Source organism: Sinocyclocheilus anshuiensis, unplaced genomic scaffold, assembly GCF_001515605.1.
Source record: "Sinocyclocheilus anshuiensis isolate Anshui unplaced genomic scaffold, SAMN03320099.WGS_v1.1 scaffold1355, whole genome shotgun sequence".
Taxonomy (NCBI): domain Eukaryota; kingdom Metazoa; phylum Chordata; class Actinopteri; order Cypriniformes; family Cyprinidae; genus Sinocyclocheilus; species Sinocyclocheilus anshuiensis.
Genome location: NW_015540070.1, coordinates 342888 through 360623, shown reverse-complemented (window position 1 = coordinate 360623; position 17736 = coordinate 342888). Strand labels below are relative to the sequence as shown.

Below are 17736 nucleotides of genomic sequence, written 5' to 3'. Positions count from 1 at the left end.
TGGTACCAGACTGTCTTTCAAATCTGAAACTACAGCAGCCCTGAGGTATGTGGTAACCAAGAACAGCAAATCTTCTCCAGTTATAAACAAACATGCTGAATTAAAAAGACCTCACCAGATTTCATGCAGATTTTCAATAAGGTTCTTCCTGGATTCTGGCGGTGAAGGTACAGGCCCACTGATGCCAGTCCCTCTCTTCCCTGAATGATGCAGGGTAGAAGAGTCGACCGACATCCCTGGGTCCAGACGAAACAATCACGGAATCTCATCATTGCAAGAGATGTAGTGGAAAAATGTTTTCAACTCTGAATGTGAGGCAATAACTCGGAGAGTGTTGTAGTTTAAGAAAATAGAAGGTTTATTCTTGCAAGAAAGTCAGACAAGCATACAGAGCATCTGTGGAGTGTGTGACAAAGAGGAACACTTCAAGCAAGTGATGCAATGCTAAGTTTCTCCAAATATGTTCAGATGAAGAAAAAAAACTCATCTACTGTACATCTAGGATGGCCTTAGGGTGAGTCAATTTTCAGTAAATGTTCATAGTTGAGTAAACTATTTCTTTAATTGCACACATTTTCTGCAGTCTCTGATGAAAAATGAGCTTTTTCACAGTAGATTATTGTATTCAAACTTTTATTGCATTTTTTTTTTTTTACATGGGGTTGCAGCATAAATAGATTTACAGAGCCTGATGTCACTTGACCCCTTCATTCAAACATTTTCCCCACGAAGTAAATCCCACGAACAATATCACAAACATAAGTGTACAGTACATGCAATAAATATTTTATCTGAAAAGAAAGTGCAAGAAGAGTTCAATTGTACAAAAAGTTTTTGGCAGATAAACCATTACTAGTAATTTTAAAGGCATGATCAATACCTGAGATGCATCAGATAGCATATGAAAATGCATTACCTCTTAAACTATCTCATAATCAGATAATCAAGCATTTTCTGTTGCTCTAAAATCATTTCAATCAAAAAAAAAAATCCAACATATACACATATTATATTTTTACATAACATTGGTCAAATACATCAATATAGCATCCTCAATATACAATTTCTTTGACTGATTTCTCAATAGTTTATGTCCTTGTGGTTCAGAATCTTCTTCCCAAGCATTTTTTAACATGTTGTCCAGAAAAACACCTGAGAACTGTGCTGTCATCTTTTTGAAAATGAGGTTTAAAAACTGTCCCTATATGATGCTAGAATTGCACACTGAATGTTCATCTCATCAGTCTGGTTGAGATTCTGTGGTTCATAGAAATAAAGGATTGCAGTTAAACATTGACATGTGTGTGAATACATTTATTGGGGAAAAGTTCTTTGATTTGTGTACATGTACATGACTTACAGTTATATCGTCCAGGTAGTAGCAGTGGCGCAGGTTGAGGTGGCCAATGAAGTTGCGGCTGTAGTACTGTGGATCACCATGGGGCGTCTGCACACACACTGGACACACCTAGAGGGCGCCAGAGAGCACACAAACAATCTTGATGGGTTTTCTGTTTCTGATACTATAGCAGTCAGCAATACTGAGTCATTTAAAACTGAAGTGTGTAATTTGGGGGTGTTAAAATAAAAGTAAGCCATTTATAGGTTGATCCCACCTGAAAAGTGTAGCACTGTGACTTTTAGAGCTATCAAACCATTGCTGTGTATGTATGAGCACCACAACCAACCATTTTGCAACATTGGTTCCATCAAGTGTGAATTTGAGGTGGGACAATCTGCTTTTTCAAACCAATAATAGATTGTGCTGTAAGTTTAATTCAACACATGATTAATTATTAGAATCACTCGACGTGATGTACATGAATGGTGACTGACCACTCGTTTGCTGTCATTGGCATGATGTTCATTGCAGTGATCACGTAGATCAAGTTCATCCAGTCCATTCTCCTGGCAGTACGGACACACAAAAGTCCTCACAGTTAAACTGAAAAGAAAAAAAAAATCAGGAAAATTAGTGAATGTCAAAGACTATTTTTAAATGTTTTTAGCAAAATGCTTAAGTCTGCTAAAAATAAAGGTTCTAAAATGGGAAATTGTTTTCAGAATCATTTTGGGTTCCCCAAATAATCTGAAGAACCCTTTTTTCACTATAAAGAACCTTTTGTGCAATGGAATTTTAAAGGTTCTGCATGTAGCATAGATGCCAATAAAGTACCTTTATTTTTAATGATCTTATTGATTATCTTTCTAAAAAGATATGCCAACATAAATAAATACTATTTTGAAATAGCGACATTTTTGGATTGTGTAAATGGTGCATTATATCATGGGATTGTACACTATATTTTGGACAAAAGCTTGTGGGCAAGAAAAATGAGATGAAAGTGTTGTAAGCACCAGTTTAGCAAGAGATGTAGTAAAATAATGTCATTTTCATTTTCACTTTGTGCACAGTAAGGGGTTTTCCAAGCTGTTGTCCAGGTACAGTCATCTAGAACGGGTTTTCAGGGGAACGCAATGGGGGTAATAAGGGATCCGTGTAAATTTTAGAGAAAAACAAATAAATAAATAATAAAAAATATTTAAATAAATGAATACTGAAATAAATAAATAAATAATAATAGAAGATTAAAATAAATAAATAATGAAATCTTAAAATAAATACAAATATATTAAAATAAATAATAAAAATGATTAAAGTAAACAAGTATGAAAGTATTTGGATTGGATATATTATATATGATTGCTATATACATTATATGTGACCCTGGACCACAAAACCAGTCTTAAGGGTCAGTTTTTTTTTATTCAGATTTAAGATTTATGAATAAATACGCTTTCCATTAATGTATGTTTTTTTTGTAGGATAGGACAATATTTGGCCAAGATATAACTATTTGAAAATCTGGAATCTGAGAGTGCAAAAAAATCAAATATTGAGAAAATTGCCTTTAAAGTTGTCCAAATGAAGTCTTTAGCAATGCATATTACTAATCAAAAATTAAGTTTTAATATATTCACAGTAGGACATTTACAAAATATCTTCATGGAACATGATCTTTATTTAATATCCTAACGATTTTTGGCATAAAAGAAAAATCGATAATTTTGACCCATACAATGTATTTTTGGCTATTGCTACAAATATACCTGTGCGACTTATGACTGGTTTTGTGGTCCAGGTACACATATATAAAAATATATAGCTGATATTTTAGCTGCCTTTTAAATTTTAGGATGGGAGTCCTAAGAATGATCCTATTTGGGGGTCTGTGCATGGCATCTAAAATATTGAAAACCCCCATCATTGTGTGCCTTATGATTAGGATTTGTTGAACTACTGGAATAACCAAGCATGTTAATTAAAAGGAGTTTTCTGCAAGCTTTTGGCAATGTAGTGTGTTCGTGAACAGAAGTGAATAAACAGATGTCCTCACCCCTGTGGTTGTGGATTAATCTCCATTAGAGTGATCTCCGTTTGCCATGGCCTGTGAGTGAAACAGAATATGAGTTATCCAAACCATAATATCAATCAAATAATTATCCTCTTGATGGGACTTACCATTCATCCATTGCAGCCTGCACATTATCCTGGGATGGGGCGGGGTTTAGCGGCAGTGGAGCTGGGGCAGGTGGCAGGAGGACTTGGATAAGACCACTTGGGGCAACAGTAATGGGTGCAAGTTGTGGGGCAGCAATTACATTTGCAAGTGGAGCTCTGATCCGAGGCATAGGAACGGGCCGTGCAGAGGAAATTAAAGGGGAAGGGGCTTGATTCTGTGGGGTGGGTGGCACTGCAGCCTGATTGGGTGGACTGGCTTGAGCAGCAGTGTCTGCCTGTTGTCCCAGTGAATCTCGAAGTTGGCCGAAGAGGCTGTTGGTTTAAAAGAAATGATGAATTCTTTAGCATTTGACAGAAAATACACTAAATAATGAAACTAGCCTGGGACTTACGTATGTATGTTTGCACCAACAGGTCTTCTTGAATTAAAATCCCCTGGCAGGATTGGGTGCAGATGCCTCCTCCTACCAGGAGGCTGAAACAAAAAATATACATAAGCATGCAATCCTTGATGACCTCCACTCACAGAGACTGATATTTATTACTCACTTTACTAGGTTTTTACTTACTAGGAATGGATTATTTGCATAATCACGGTTGCCTACTGAGCTTCTGCAGTGTGGACAATGAGCCCTGTATCGAAAAGACTGACTGAGGCATCGCTGGCAAATTCTGAAAGTACAAAGAGAGACAAATGTACTTGTGAGAGAGCATAAAATAATCAACTACTATCAACATGAAGATAAAAGATTGGCTGGCAAGGCTGGTAATCGTTGTCAACCAACCATGTGATGGAATTTCCCTTTAGAAATACTTTCGCTTTTTGCTGCCAGTAAATGCTCAGGTTATTTATCAGAAATGATATGTACTTGTGAATAAGGAGAGGCTGCAGATGTATAGCACATGAAAAAAACAAACAAATAAAATAAATGTCCAACATAAAAACTGTTTCCAACTACAAAAGCACTTTTTGGAGAAAATTTGATTTATTGAATGAGTTTGATTTACAATCACTTATCACATATATTTTACAACTACACATTTTTATACAAGGCATTACTGTATAAAATTGTAAACTATGCATTAGCATATGTTAAATTATGTTAAATGCCTACAAGTTTGATCCACAAGTTTGTCAGTTTGTAAAGTCTCCACATGAAGTCACCAAAATCCCCATCTATGCCAAATATAAGCCACACTTACACTTTTCCACAGCATGAAGATGGTTGAGAAGGATTCTGTATGTTTTCCCTGCATACAGGACAATCTTCCTCTGAAGTGGACATGTCCAAATCGTCTGCTGTTTAGTCTGTCTGTCTGTCTACTGGCAGTCTAGTCTCTTCTGATATCTTCACTTAGGTTGTACAGCTTAAATGCAGCCCAACTTCCTTATTGTCATAAAGAGGGAGTGTATTATGTTTGCTTCAGCTGCTTTCTTTTCATGATGATAAATATAGAACCGGTTTAACCTGAAAAGTACTAATTTTGTAAACAAATATTTAGTGATGCGACTCGGGGACTTTAATATAGACAGAGCTGTAACTTTAGGTTTCACCTACGTTCTATCTATCTATCTATCTATCTATCTATCTATCTAAACTGCAAAATCGTCAGTGTTAATATCCACTATCTATCCATCTATCTATCTATCTATCTATCTATCTATCTATCTATCTATCTATCCATCCATCCATCATCTATCTAAACTGCAAAATCGTCAGTGTTAATATCCACTATCTATCCATCCATCCATCCATCCATCCAAACTGCAAAATCGTCAGTGTTAATATCCACTATCTATCTATCTATCTATCTATCTATCTATCTATCTATCTATCTATCTATCTATCTATCCATCCAAACGGCAAAATCGTCAGTGTTACAGTAATATCCACTATCCATCCATCCATCCATCTAAACTGCAAAATCGTCAGTGTTAATATCCACTATCTATCTATCTATCTATCTATCTATCTATCTATCTATCTATCCATCCAAACTGCAAAATCGTCAGTGTTACAGTAATATCCACTATCCATCCATCCATCCATCCATCCATCCATCCATCTAAACTGCAAAATCGTCAGTGTTAATATCCATTATATAAAATGTAACATCATTGTTACGTTAAGGGTCATTTATATGTTATACGTGTCCACACTACCCAGTGGTATTAATGTTACACTTTTTAAACCTTTTGACACCAATTTTGTGTTGATTCAACACTCTATACAGTATATCTGCCTGTCAGCATGTCTCTTTGTCTATTTTTCAGTACCGAAAGTAAAAAGGTTATTTAGGGACACCAGGGCTTTTATTATGGCAGACGCAGAGCTTTTATGTCATTGCGGAAGTACAGTCACCTGACCGCCGCTAAGCTTCTTGGGCAAAATCGATCAGCAGGCAGCAGTAGATTTCAACATGTCTGCCGTCGGCTGTCAGTAAAGGAGGTGTTTGTTTTCAACTCAGCAGCGGATCCGTGAGCTCGGTGAGGAACAGACGAGGTGCTCTCATGGCTCAGTGCGTGCAGTCAGTGCAGGAGTTCATCCAGGACTCGTTCGTGCCGATGGTGGCCGTCCTGTGCAGCGAGGATGCGGAGAGAGTGACCCGCAAAAACAGCCTGAGCTTCCCCGAGCTGCTGCGGCCTTTCTGCCGCCTGACGTCCGAGGGTAAGAGGCCAGCTGGTCAGACAACCGCGGATCACCCACCACAACTGATGATCACTAGATAAGACGGTTGTTAGACAGCTCCCTTACACATACACACTGGCTGCGTCTGAAAACCTAGTGAACTGTCTGCCAAGACATTGCCCAAAACAGTCCAGGTGCCATTACAACGGTCAGACGGGAAAAATACAGTCTAGCTAGGCAGTTCAATATAGGTTTTGAGAGACATGCCCAAAAATGCTCTCTCGCAAGGCAGCTTATTAGGATTTGAGACACACTGAAAATGATGTCTAAGTAGGCTCTAGGCAGCTCACTAGGTTTTCAGACACACGCCAAAAGATGCTGTTTAGACAGGCAGGTCACTAGATTTTTAGTTACACGCCCAAAGGTGCTGTCTCTAAATAGGCAGCTCACTAAGTTTTGAGAGATGTGCCCAAAAGATCTGTCTAGGTTGACAGCTAACTAGCTTTTGATAAACATGTCCAAAAATGTTTCAATAAAATCCAGTGAGCTGTTTGTCGTAATGCACCTTAAAATGCTGTCTAAATAGGCAGGTTACTAAGTTGTGAGAAACATGCCCAAAAATGCTAGTCTAGGTTGGCAGCTCATTAGATTTTTAGGCACTATTCTTTGTCCAGTGAGGCCCTTGGGCAGATGTCTTTGTAGACTGTAGTGTAGACCTCTTTTTTTTTCAAGTGACAGTCATGTTTGGTTTGCTAATAGTTTTCTGCACCCTTTTTTTGAACTGCATCCTGTGGGTCCCGGGACCTTAGAGGTCAGCAGATTCTCTATGCGCTGGGGGCCCTAGTGGTTATCTTGTGCCATCTGTGCCAAGGAGCCCGGGCTCTAATGGTCAGCAATTTCTCTGAGTCTTAAGGAACTCACTAAGTTTTGAGAGACATGCCCAAAAAAATCTGTCTAGGTTGACAGCTAACTAGGTTTTGAGAAACACACCCCAAAATGATGCCTATCTAGGCAGCTAACTAGCTTTTGAGAAACACATGTCCAAAAAATGTTTAGATAAACAGCGACCTGGATTTTTAGTCATGCACCTTAAAATGCTAGTCTAGGTTGGCAGCTCATTAGATTTTTAGGCCCTATTCTTTGTCTAGTGAGGCCCCTGGGCAGACGTCTTTGTAGACTGTAGTGTAGACCTCTTTTTTTTTCATTTTTTTTTCAAGTTTTTGCACTGCATCCTGAGGGGCCCGGGGGCCTTAGAGGTCAGCCCAGGGCTCTAATGGTCAGCAAATTCTCTTTGTGTTAAGAAACTTAGGGTCTTCTGCACAGAGGGGCCGGGGGCTCTATCTGTTTCTTTGCGATTTATGCACTAGGGGTACTTCCTCAGTAAGTTTTGGTACCACAAATCTTTGGAGACCTTTCATAGTGTAAGGCAGGGTTCCTCAAATCTTGCCCTGGAGGGCCAATGCGCTGCAGAGATTAGCTCCAACCCTGATCAAAGTCACCTACCTGTGATTTTCTAATGATCCCGAAGACATTGATTAGCATGCTCAGGTGTGTTTGATTAGGGTTAGAGCTAAACTCTGCAGGAAAGTGGATCTCGTGGGCCAGATTTGAGGATCCCTGGTGTAAGGCCTTCTGGCCCGTTCTGTAATCCAGCTCTGATCCTCAGTCAAATGATAGGAAGGGTTTCAAACCGGATTCATCTGAATTTGATCTCTCTGTTTGTGAAATCTGATCTGATTTCCGCTCACCTGACCATTTAGTGACAAGAGCCTTAGACAGACACAGCACAGATCAGATGCCTCTATTGGTGAGGGTTAGATTACCTCTGGACTGGCTGGAGAGGTCTGTGTTTGGCCTGTGCTGTTAATCACCAGCCTATATCTAGTAAAGGATATGGGATAATCCTAAAGAGGCAAGCAATCAGATCAACTGGCTCAACTTAGGAAACTGCCTTTGTTTACAGTGAACACCGTAGTAAGTGAACGACCAAGATACACAATCGATCAAAAGTTTGGGGTTTTATAACATTTTTTAAAATATATTTTTTAAAGATTTATTTTTGGCTTTTTTAGCCTTTGTTAAAGGGGTCATATTATGCTTTTTTAAAGATCATTATTTGGTGTAACAGAATATGTTGACATGCTTTAATGTTCAAAAAACACATTATTTTTCAAATACTGTACATTATTGTAGGTCCTCTATGCCCCGCCTCTCTCAAACGCTTCGTTTTCTACAAAGTCCCTCCTTCCGACAAGCGCAGTCTGCTCTGATTTGCCAGCTGACCCAGTGCATTGTGATTGGCCGAACAACGCAAGCACTCGTCGGAAATGTAACGCCCCTTACCAGTAGGAGTTTATATGAATGTATGTCTGAGGGGAACTTACTGTCTTTAGAAAAGTTTAGATGCAGGGCTCTACAGTGCGACCATTTCAGTTGCATTTGCGACTGAAAACTACTGCGTGCAACTATGAAATTCTTTTTAGGAGCAGTGCGACTGACCAGATCATCATACTTGTGATTGCGCTCAGGGGAGCTTCAGTGGTTTCTACGTGTTTTTGCAGCGTTGAGTAATGTATCACAGACGTTAACACTGCATCATTGCTGTTCATAAGTGCTTTAAGCGCCACCTGCTGGCAGAGAGTGAATCTGCGTCTCATTCAGCTCATCCGCTGTTTCATGCAGATATTTTTATGTATAGTTTCACAAAACTAGTTCTGTTTTTGCTTCAAATTTCAAAATTATACAATCCAATTTAGATTAAAAACTGCACATGTTGCATGTATGCAGCATCTTTGTTTGGATCATGATTCATTTTAATCTCTAATTTTAAATGGAAAGAGCACAGACAAAGCCCTAGTTTGTTTATATGAAGAGATTTCTTTTATTTGTGTTATTTATTTGATTTGGGGCTTGTTTTAAAATTTCAATTTAGTTTTGTTATTTACATTTACATTATATTAAAATTTTGTTATTTAGCATACACTGTTATCCAAAGCAACTTACAAATGAGTACAATAAAAGTAATCAAAGAGGAACAGAAGAGGAATAATATGCAAGTGCTATATTAGTATATTATTATAGTGTTATATTTAAATTTCACAAAGAAATGTGCAGCATTTTGTCCAAGCAATAATAAAATGACACATTTAATTTATAATTTGTCTTAAATCTCATTTTGTAAAAAAACAAATAATAATAAAAAAATCGTGAATCGAATCGTGAAATCAAAATCGTGAATCGAATTGAATCGTGAGTTGAGTGAATCGTTACATCCCTAGACTTTAGTCTTGGCAACTTCAGGGATCTTATCTATGTACAATCAGCTTGTAACACTCCAAAGAGAAAGGAAAACTTGAAATCGCATCATATGACCCCTTTAAGACAGGACAGTATGTTGACAGGAAGTGAATAGGGAGAGAGAGAGGGAGATGGGATCGGGAAATGTCTGCAAGCCGGGACTCGAACCGGGGACACCTGAAACGCATATGTTGGCGCACTGCCCACGAGGCTATTGGCGCTGACTATTAATAGTTTTCTTTATTTTATTACATTTTTAATTTAATTTTATTTTATTAATTAATATTTTAGAAGCCTCTAATGCTCATCAGGGCTGCATTTGTTTGATCAAAATTACAGTAAAAACAGTAATATTGTGAATTTAAAGTAACTGTTTTCTATTTGAATATATTTTAAAGTGTACTTCATTCCTGTTATGTCAAAGCTGAATTTTCAGCAGTCATTACTCCAGTCTTCAATGTCACATGATCCTTCAGAAATTATTCTAATATGCTGAGTTGGCACCTAACATTTCTTATTATTATCAATGTTGAAAACAGTTGCTATATTTACAGTTGCTATATATATTTGTGGAAACTCTTCCACTTTTTTACTGTCACTTTTGATCAGTTAAATGCGTCTTTGCTGAAAGTATTAATTCATAAACTTTAACTTTAACTTGAACATTTGACAACAGATGCCATTTTAATTGGTTCATTAAAAATGTCAGTCACTCTTACAACAAGAAATGTTCCTATTAGCCCAGGGCTTAGAAAAAAGGTATTTTTTGTGTTCTTTGGCCTCCTTTCCAAATGTTAACCATTGAGGAAAAAAATGAACCGAATCACTTTCTTGCATCAGAATCTGTGCCGGTCACCACAGTCAAGACTGGACACATGTAGCTCATCTGTAGAACGTGGCACTTGCAACGCCAAGGTCAAGGGTTTAATTCCCTGGGTAAGAAAGAAGTGATAAAATGTGTGCCTTGAATGCAATGTCATTTTGGATGTAAATGTAATGAACTCTTTTCTTCATAAGAGCATGTGCTATAAAAGGATTTGCAAATAGGAAGTGATGTAATTCTGACATTTTAATGTGGACAAAAATTGTTGGTTTTACAAAAAAATGATTTGAACAAAATAACATTATTAACCAATTATAACATTTAAAAAGCTAATCATGTTCCATTTTCCTCTGGAACAACTGGAATGGGTTTTGTGCACTGTTTCCTATTTCATTTGTTTTCAGGTTTTGTTCCTACTGCTTTTAATTCCTGTCTGAGCTACATCATCACATTCATTGACTGAAATCTTAGAATCGCTCCATTTATCAACAATATTGGTCTTCCAGGATTCATGCAATTGTGGGAAAACATGGCACATTTTGTATAGCAGAATAGGCACAGACTTCTCATATCAGTCATAGACTACACTAATACACTTGATCTCGTCAGAGAACTCTTTCAGATACTAAGAAAACCCCATTTCTCACATTGCATTTGTTGCAGTGTGTTATGGATTCGTAGAAAAGCTGGTAACACAGTTAGGTTGACCCAAATGAACACAGTGCTCTCTTTATGTGTGTGTGCGTGTGTGTCCCTCAGTGATGTGATTGGATTTATTCAGGAATGCCTTGGCAGCAGAGGAGCAAAGTCGCATCTTTATTCTTTATGTTGTGATTATCATGTGGATAGTGGAGTGAAAACACACAGGTGCATTATGGGAGAATGTTCGGTAGAGGGGTGGCAACATATTTGAACTGGGTGTTCCTGTCATGCATTTTGCAAGGGAAGAGTGGGTGAAGATGGATCAGGTGGGCTGATGCTGAAAATTCAGCTTTGCATCACAGGAATAAATTGCAATTTACAATATATTAATAGAAAACTTAAAATAGAAAACGGGCATTTGAAATTGTAATAATATTTCAAAATATTACTGTTTTTACAGTATTTCTTTTATCAAATAAATGCAGTCTTGATGAGCATAAGAGACCATCCAAAAACATTTTGAAAATTTTGCTCAGTTCCTTTGTGTAAAGAAATCATTTTAATATGCATTTATGATAAAGTGGTCCAGATTGAACCAGCCTTGGGTTCTAGACTGTGTAAAGCCCCGTTCACACCAAGAACAAAAACTATAAATATATCTATAAAGATGTAGTTCTAAAAATCGTTCTCAATATTAAAGAATAGAGTCCAAACCACAGCTATAACGATAAAGGCACAGAGAAACATGTAGTTGGAATCACTTTCAGAATGATTTTTTTTCCAGCTGATGAAGGATACAGACATTGACACCCAATCAGAATCAATCCTGCTATCGAGCTCGAGAATTTAAAGCGGCAGATGAGCGTGCGATTAGAATAAACTGACGATATCGTCTGCTGGTGTGGACGCTAATATAGTTATCTTAGATAAGGGAGGTGGGGAAGTTGTGGCCTAATGGTTAGAGAGTCGGACTCATAACCCAAAGGTTGTGGGTTCGAGTCTCGTACCGGCAGGGATTGTAGGTGGGGGGAGTGAATGTACAGTGCTCTCTCCCACCTTCAGTACCACGACTGAGGCACCCTTGAGCAAGGCACCGACCGAACCGCAGCATAAATGGCTGCCCACTGCTCCGGGTGTGTGTTCACGGTTTGTGTGTGTTCACTGCTGTGTGTGTGCACTTTGGATGGGTAAATGCAGAGCACTAATTCCGAGTATGGGTCACCATACTTGGCCACATGTCACGTCACGTCACGGGATGTAACGGTATGTAAATTTCTTATCACGATTATAGTGACCAAAATTATCACGGTTATCAGTATTATCACGGTATTGTTAAAATGTGCTGGAGATGTTAATAAAGTACCGGCACACAAATCCCTTCACCAAGTTTTATATTTAAAAATCAACAAACAACAAATAAAATTACTTTTTGTTTGCATAATCACTAAAACAATAACATTACCAATGATGTTCAGATTTTAAATGACAACTTGACTGAAATATCTAATGTAAATGTTGAAATAAAGCTTTGAAAAAGTTGAATAAAAAGGTAAACCTCACATTTCAGCCTTTAAATAAAGAAAAAGATATAAGTAAAAATGATAACTGATTAATAAATGATTATATGTATTTTATCTGCTCCATAAATAATTCCTAGATAACTTATCTGAATTGTTTAAATGTGTGGAATCCACAAGCTTGTTTTTCATCAACCGGTCAAAATTTACAGCAGGGTATGCAAATTCGGTCCTTTTTTGGCCAGACATAAACTGCACACAGACTGAATGTAAATATAAGTCTCTGTAAATCCACTCGCTGACAGCAGGTGGCGCTTGTGGAAAAGCTGAATTAGAGCTGTTTCCCGTAGCCTCCGTGGACAAAGCAGTATTGAGATTAAAAACACTTCCTTTATGTATTACATGGAGCGAAGATGAAAACAAAATGCCATCGAATCGTTTCTTAAGACAGTCAGAACTTTCAGAGATACATTCATATAATTAATTAATTCATATATTAATTTGTATAATTCCCTTAGCACTCTTTTAAAACCTCCCAGCTTTTCCGCCCTGTTTTCACTCAAAACGAAACTACTCTGCGTGCTGTGCGCACGTGAGACTGTTACTTAAAACTGTGCTTTATGTTGGACAGTATTTATTTATCGCGAGTTGTTCAAATCGCGGTAATCCAATACGGTAGTTAATGATAATTAAAAGATGAAACGGTAATACTAACCGTGCGGAATTTTATCATGATTTATCATCAAACCGGTAGTCGTTACATCCCTATTATAGATATCGCTATAGATAATATAGATATCGTTCTTGGTGTGAAGTTGTGAACAGGCCTTTAAGTCTAGAACCTAGAACCTAGAAAAAAAGCTTCAGAAGAATAAGCAGCACCATTATTAATTTGACACCAGCCAGTTCATCTTCTTTTTTTTGCTCCCGTTACCATACTGTAGGTCACCTGCGTGACCCCAATAACCAGGTGGTTGTGGTGAAGGGCCTCCGGATCAGCATGACTGGGATCAACACACGGCCTCCACAGACCCCAGAGATGCACAGACTCCTCAGCCAGGCGGTCTCTGTCTGCCAGCCTCCTGAAGGGTCGCCCGCCAACGTCATCACGGCTGGAGACTACGACCTCAACATCAGCGGTAAGTGCTTGCAAAGAGTTTTCTGTTCACTTTAACTTCACCAGGAGAAATCTGTAGAGGACCTGATTATATTACTGCCACATTTTTAAAGTAGGAAAGTGGAAATAGCCTGAAGTGAACAAAAACGGGAACTGAAAGATTGTTTCCTAATGCAGCATACGTTTACACAGCCCGTGCAGAATCTCCAAAATGTTGATCAGTTTTATGAAGTATGTGACTATTAGTCAGCTGTTTTGCCTGTGGATTTACATGTATGGGTGGGCAATATAAGCAACCATTCATTATGTTTTCTTCATTATGGTAGCAATATATATCACAATATACAGTGATATGATGCACAGAAAAATAATAGTTCTAATTTCCAAAGTAATGGCAGACCTTTAGAAAATGGGATAAATTTGGATTTTATACTATTCATACAAATTTTATAGTATTTAAGGTCATGTAGTATTTAAGGTCTGCAGTTAAACAGCTGTATAAATAAATAAATACTTTGGTGTTTTATCCTTTTTTTAATGCAAAACACTCTTTTATCTATATTAAAAAAATAAATAATAATTATAGTTTCTGTTAGGGGTATGTAAACATTTTAGAAAAGGAATAAGAAAATATAAAAAAAAAAGACAGAAAAATGGTTTGATCTCTAAAAAAAGACTAATAATTATAGATTCTGCAGGGGGTGTGTAAACATTTTAGAAAAGAATGTTGTGTAGCTTCTTCTGGACAGAAATTTTTTTTGATCTCACTGTCAAAAAAAAAAGACAGAATAATTATATGTCAGAAAAAAAGAAAAAAAAAAGATAATTATAGGTGCAGGGGGCTTGTAAACATTTTATGAAAGTTTTTAATACATTATTAATATCACTTTTTTTTTGAATGAGACTCATTTCATAGTAGTTTCTCATGTCAGCACCTGATGAGGGCAGCAAAGCCCTTGAGGGGAAAAGTGAGAATTAAATGTTGTAATTGTCCATGAAATTAAAGGGTTTGGTTTGCATTACACATTTGTTTTATCATTTCTGATCTTTTTTTTTTTTTTTTCATTTTTAAATTTTTCTTCCCCCCCCCCATTCTCCAACTTCTCCTGTGGATGAATTCTTGGTAAGAGCTCTGACCCTCATACACATGTTTTCCTCTGGTGTGTGTATGCCAGGTCACACACGTGTGCTATGCTGTGCTGTTAAGTGAAGTGTTTGGTCCCTTCTCAGATCCTAGGCTCCCAGTAGAGCCCGTCCCCCACGTGGTCCCTTTGCTGCACCCTTCACTTGGGTGGGCCTAACAACAAACCCCTGAGATTTAGATACTAACACACCTCTCTACACCAGCAGCATCCTCCTTTTAACTGAATGAACATATTGCACCTGAATATGAGAACAGAGTCAAGATGCAACAAACAGCAGCGTTAGCATACTTGAATGTGAACTTCACGGTTGGTTGGTTGGTTTGACTACAAAGCTAAGGTCTCAAAACTCTATGCTCAAAATTCAACATGAAATCAAAACTGTTCCTACGTACTTAAATGCATAATATATTCCTGTTCTTATTGTCTCAGTTATTTTAGAATTATATGTACTGTTATATGTTATTTATATTATGAATGAATAAATGAAATATAATAATATTAATTAATTATAATATTTAATTTTATATTTTGAGTAAGCTTTATTATTATTATTATAGCTTTTTATTTTTATTTGTACTTTTCATTTTAATTTTAGTTTGTTTTAGTAACTTTTCAAATTCAGTTTTAGTAATTTTACTTAAATTTAAATTTATTTCAGTTAGTAGCCAAGACAAAATTTCAATTTTTTCATGTCATTTTTATATTTTATTTTACATCAACGTTGTTTCAAGTAATGCAAATGCTATTTTTAATAAACTTTTAAGTTTTTAGTGAACAATATCAACACTGTATTGCACATTATTTATCAGTGCACATCATTCCAAATGTTAATAAAAATAACATCTTCCAGCTCTGAAACAACTTTTATTTTTAGGTGATGTCATCTAGGACCGGTGGGCGGGTAAATTAAGGTTAACCAATAGCCAAGTAGCTAGGCATTGCTTTAGGCTTGGTAAAGCATCCTCTCCAAAATTTTACAGATTTACATGCAGAATAAAGTAATGTAACGGGGAAATGGGGGAAGTTACCTTTTCAAAAGATGCTTTTGAAAGTGAACTTGACCTTTAGCCTTCATATCTAAGCTATTATTCCAGTTCCCAGCAGGTAGAGACTTAAATAAAGCCTGATTCCTTAAACAAAATTATCATCCCATCCACAATCTGCAAACTCACTTTCAGGGCTCTGATTGCTTTTCACAATCCAATACATTCTGAACGAAACAAAAAGGACTTTGCACTCTAATTTTATCATACAGCGTTCTGTTTCCCTCAGAAGTGTGTCACTTTATGGAAGGAGGAGGGGTTGTGAATGGTCTTTCATGTTGATTTTAAAGCATTGGTTTGCTGTGTGTGTGTGCTGTACTCACCCTGACCAATAGATTTCTCTAGAAACATCCAACTCCATTATTTTTTTTTTTTACTTCTGCTTCTGCTAGAACTGGTACCAGTAGTTTGTGTTTTATGTATGTTTCAAGGGCCAAGTATGTTACATGTTGTTCATTATATGTAATTTTTCAGTCTACTTCATTATCCTACATTTAGTAGATTGCCTTTTCACACAGCGGGAGATGCCAACTGAACGTGCCCATGTCTAAGATAATCAGGAAAATGGGATTTTAGAACAATGCTCATTTGCTTTCTGGGTCTGCAGTAGACTTGTGCCGGTATTCGGTGATGCGGTATATCACGGTAATGAATATGCACGATATTGTTATTGTGGGCACTTCTAAATACCGTACTTAAATATTTAGACTTAATAGGCTATTTATTTTCAAACTTTTTTTACATTTTAATCTGGACTATAGATATTGTTTGAAAGTGTTTTGATTCTTTATTGTTCGGTCACACTTTACATTAGGGCTTCATTAGTTAACATTAGTTCATTATTAGTTAACATAAACTGCCAATGAAATTTTTTTCTGAACATTCATGAATATATTAATATATCATTAATAAATAAAGTTGCAACTGTGTTATTTAATGAGCTAACATGAACTAAGACTTGTATATTTTAAACAAAGATTAATAACTTCTGTAGCAAATGTAGCTATTGCTCATTGTGAATGTTAATGCATTAACTAAGGTTACCTAATGAGGTCTTATTTTAAAGTGATACCTATTGGTCTTTATAGTTCTTTTGCACTTTAATCTGTGTAAAACTTTTAACTTTATACATTTTTCTGTATTGCTTTATTGCATTTAAATGTTCAGTTATTTTTGTTATAAGAAAAAAGTTATTAGACCTGTTATACTTTATTATGACAGCACCTTTTTTAAACCTAATTTCAATATCGGGATAATACCGTATACCGTGATAAAAGCATTAGCAATTAATCGCAACATGAAAATTTGATACCGGCATATCCCTAGTCTGCAGTGCGAACTCAGTTTAGCACATTGTCAAAGTTCACTTCTGTTAAAGTTCCCCTGTAGTCAAAAAGGTTATCCTTTAAAACTAATCTTTGATCATCTAAAATACATACAGTATTTAAATGTTTTTTTTTTTCATGTGAAATTTTTTTTTCTCATGCCTTAAAATAGCTTGAATGTAACTCTACACCCTTGCCTCATTTACTATATGCAGATCTATGAATACGCAAATTAGCCCCACCTCCACTCAGTCACACCAGCCAGGGGTAGTTCACAGAAAATAAGTCAAAGAAATAGTTCACCCAAAGATGAAATTTTGCTGAAAATCTACTCACACTCAGGCCGACCAAGATGTAGATGAGTTTGTTTCTTCATCTGAACGGATTTGGATAAATGTAGCATTACATCACTCGCTCACCAATGGATCCTCTGCAATGAATGGGTGCCATCAGAGTCCAAACAGCTGATAAAAACACCACAATAATCCCCAGGTAATCCACAAGACTCTGGTCCGTCAGTTAACATTTTGTGAATTGAAAAGCTGCTTGTTTGTAATAAACAAATCATTAAGATTTTTTTAAACTTCAAACCGTTGCTTACGTTTTGTCTGAATAAGGAGAGAAATATGCACGGATTAAGGAGTATTTACAACCAAGAACCATCCAGAACAGTT

At 36.8% G+C, this 17736-nt stretch overlaps 2 protein-coding genes across 7 annotated transcripts in view; one reads left to right on the top strand and one right to left on the bottom strand.

Annotated features, from left to right (window-relative positions):
• Positions 1-510: 510 nt before the first annotated feature.
• Positions 511-4847, bottom strand: rnf125 (ring finger protein 125, E3 ubiquitin protein ligase). Its single transcript, XM_016484425.1, has 8 exons — positions 4727-4847; positions 4093-4195; positions 3916-3998; positions 3524-3835; positions 3399-3449; positions 1837-1945; positions 1361-1468; positions 511-1257 (listed from the first exon to the last, which is right to left on the bottom strand). The coding sequence occupies exons 1-8, from the start codon at positions 4807-4809 to the stop codon at positions 1189-1191; spliced, it is 918 nt and encodes a 305-aa protein (XP_016339911.1). The 5' UTR covers positions 4810-4847; the 3' UTR covers positions 511-1188.
• Positions 4848-5910: 1063 nt separating this feature from the next.
• Positions 5911-17736, top strand: part of trappc8 (trafficking protein particle complex subunit 8) — a 63671-nt gene continuing 51845 nt past the window's right edge. For 4 of the 6 annotated variants that reach the window (XM_016484393.1, XM_016484391.1, XM_016484392.1 and 1 more), the window contains exons 1-2: positions 5911-6192; positions 13377-13571. In XM_016484393.1, coding sequence (XP_016339879.1) covers positions 6036-6192; positions 13377-13571 — 352 coding nt within the window. In that variant the 5' untranslated portion in view covers positions 5911-6035. Of the gene's footprint in view, positions 6193-13376; positions 13572-14621; positions 14673-17736 lie in introns of those variants that run through there. The other 2 variants (XM_016484396.1, XM_016484395.1) reach the window with 1 other exon arrangement.

What these genes read in the sequence shown, in the direction of transcription:
- rnf125 (XM_016484425.1), bottom strand. Translation starts at nt 4,809, where the DNA reads ATGTCCACTTCAGAGGAAGATTGTCCTGTATGCAGGGAAAACATACAG. An exon ending in CAGGCTGCAATGGATGAATG is followed by an intron (nt 3,450 to 3,523) that starts GTAAGTCCCATC and finishes TTTCACTCACAG; the next exon opens with GCCATGGCAAACGGAGATCA. An exon ending in ATTAATCCACAACCACAGGG is followed by an intron (nt 1,946 to 3,398) that starts GTGAGGACATCT and finishes TTTTCTTTTCAG; the next exon opens with TTTAACTGTGAGGACTTTTG.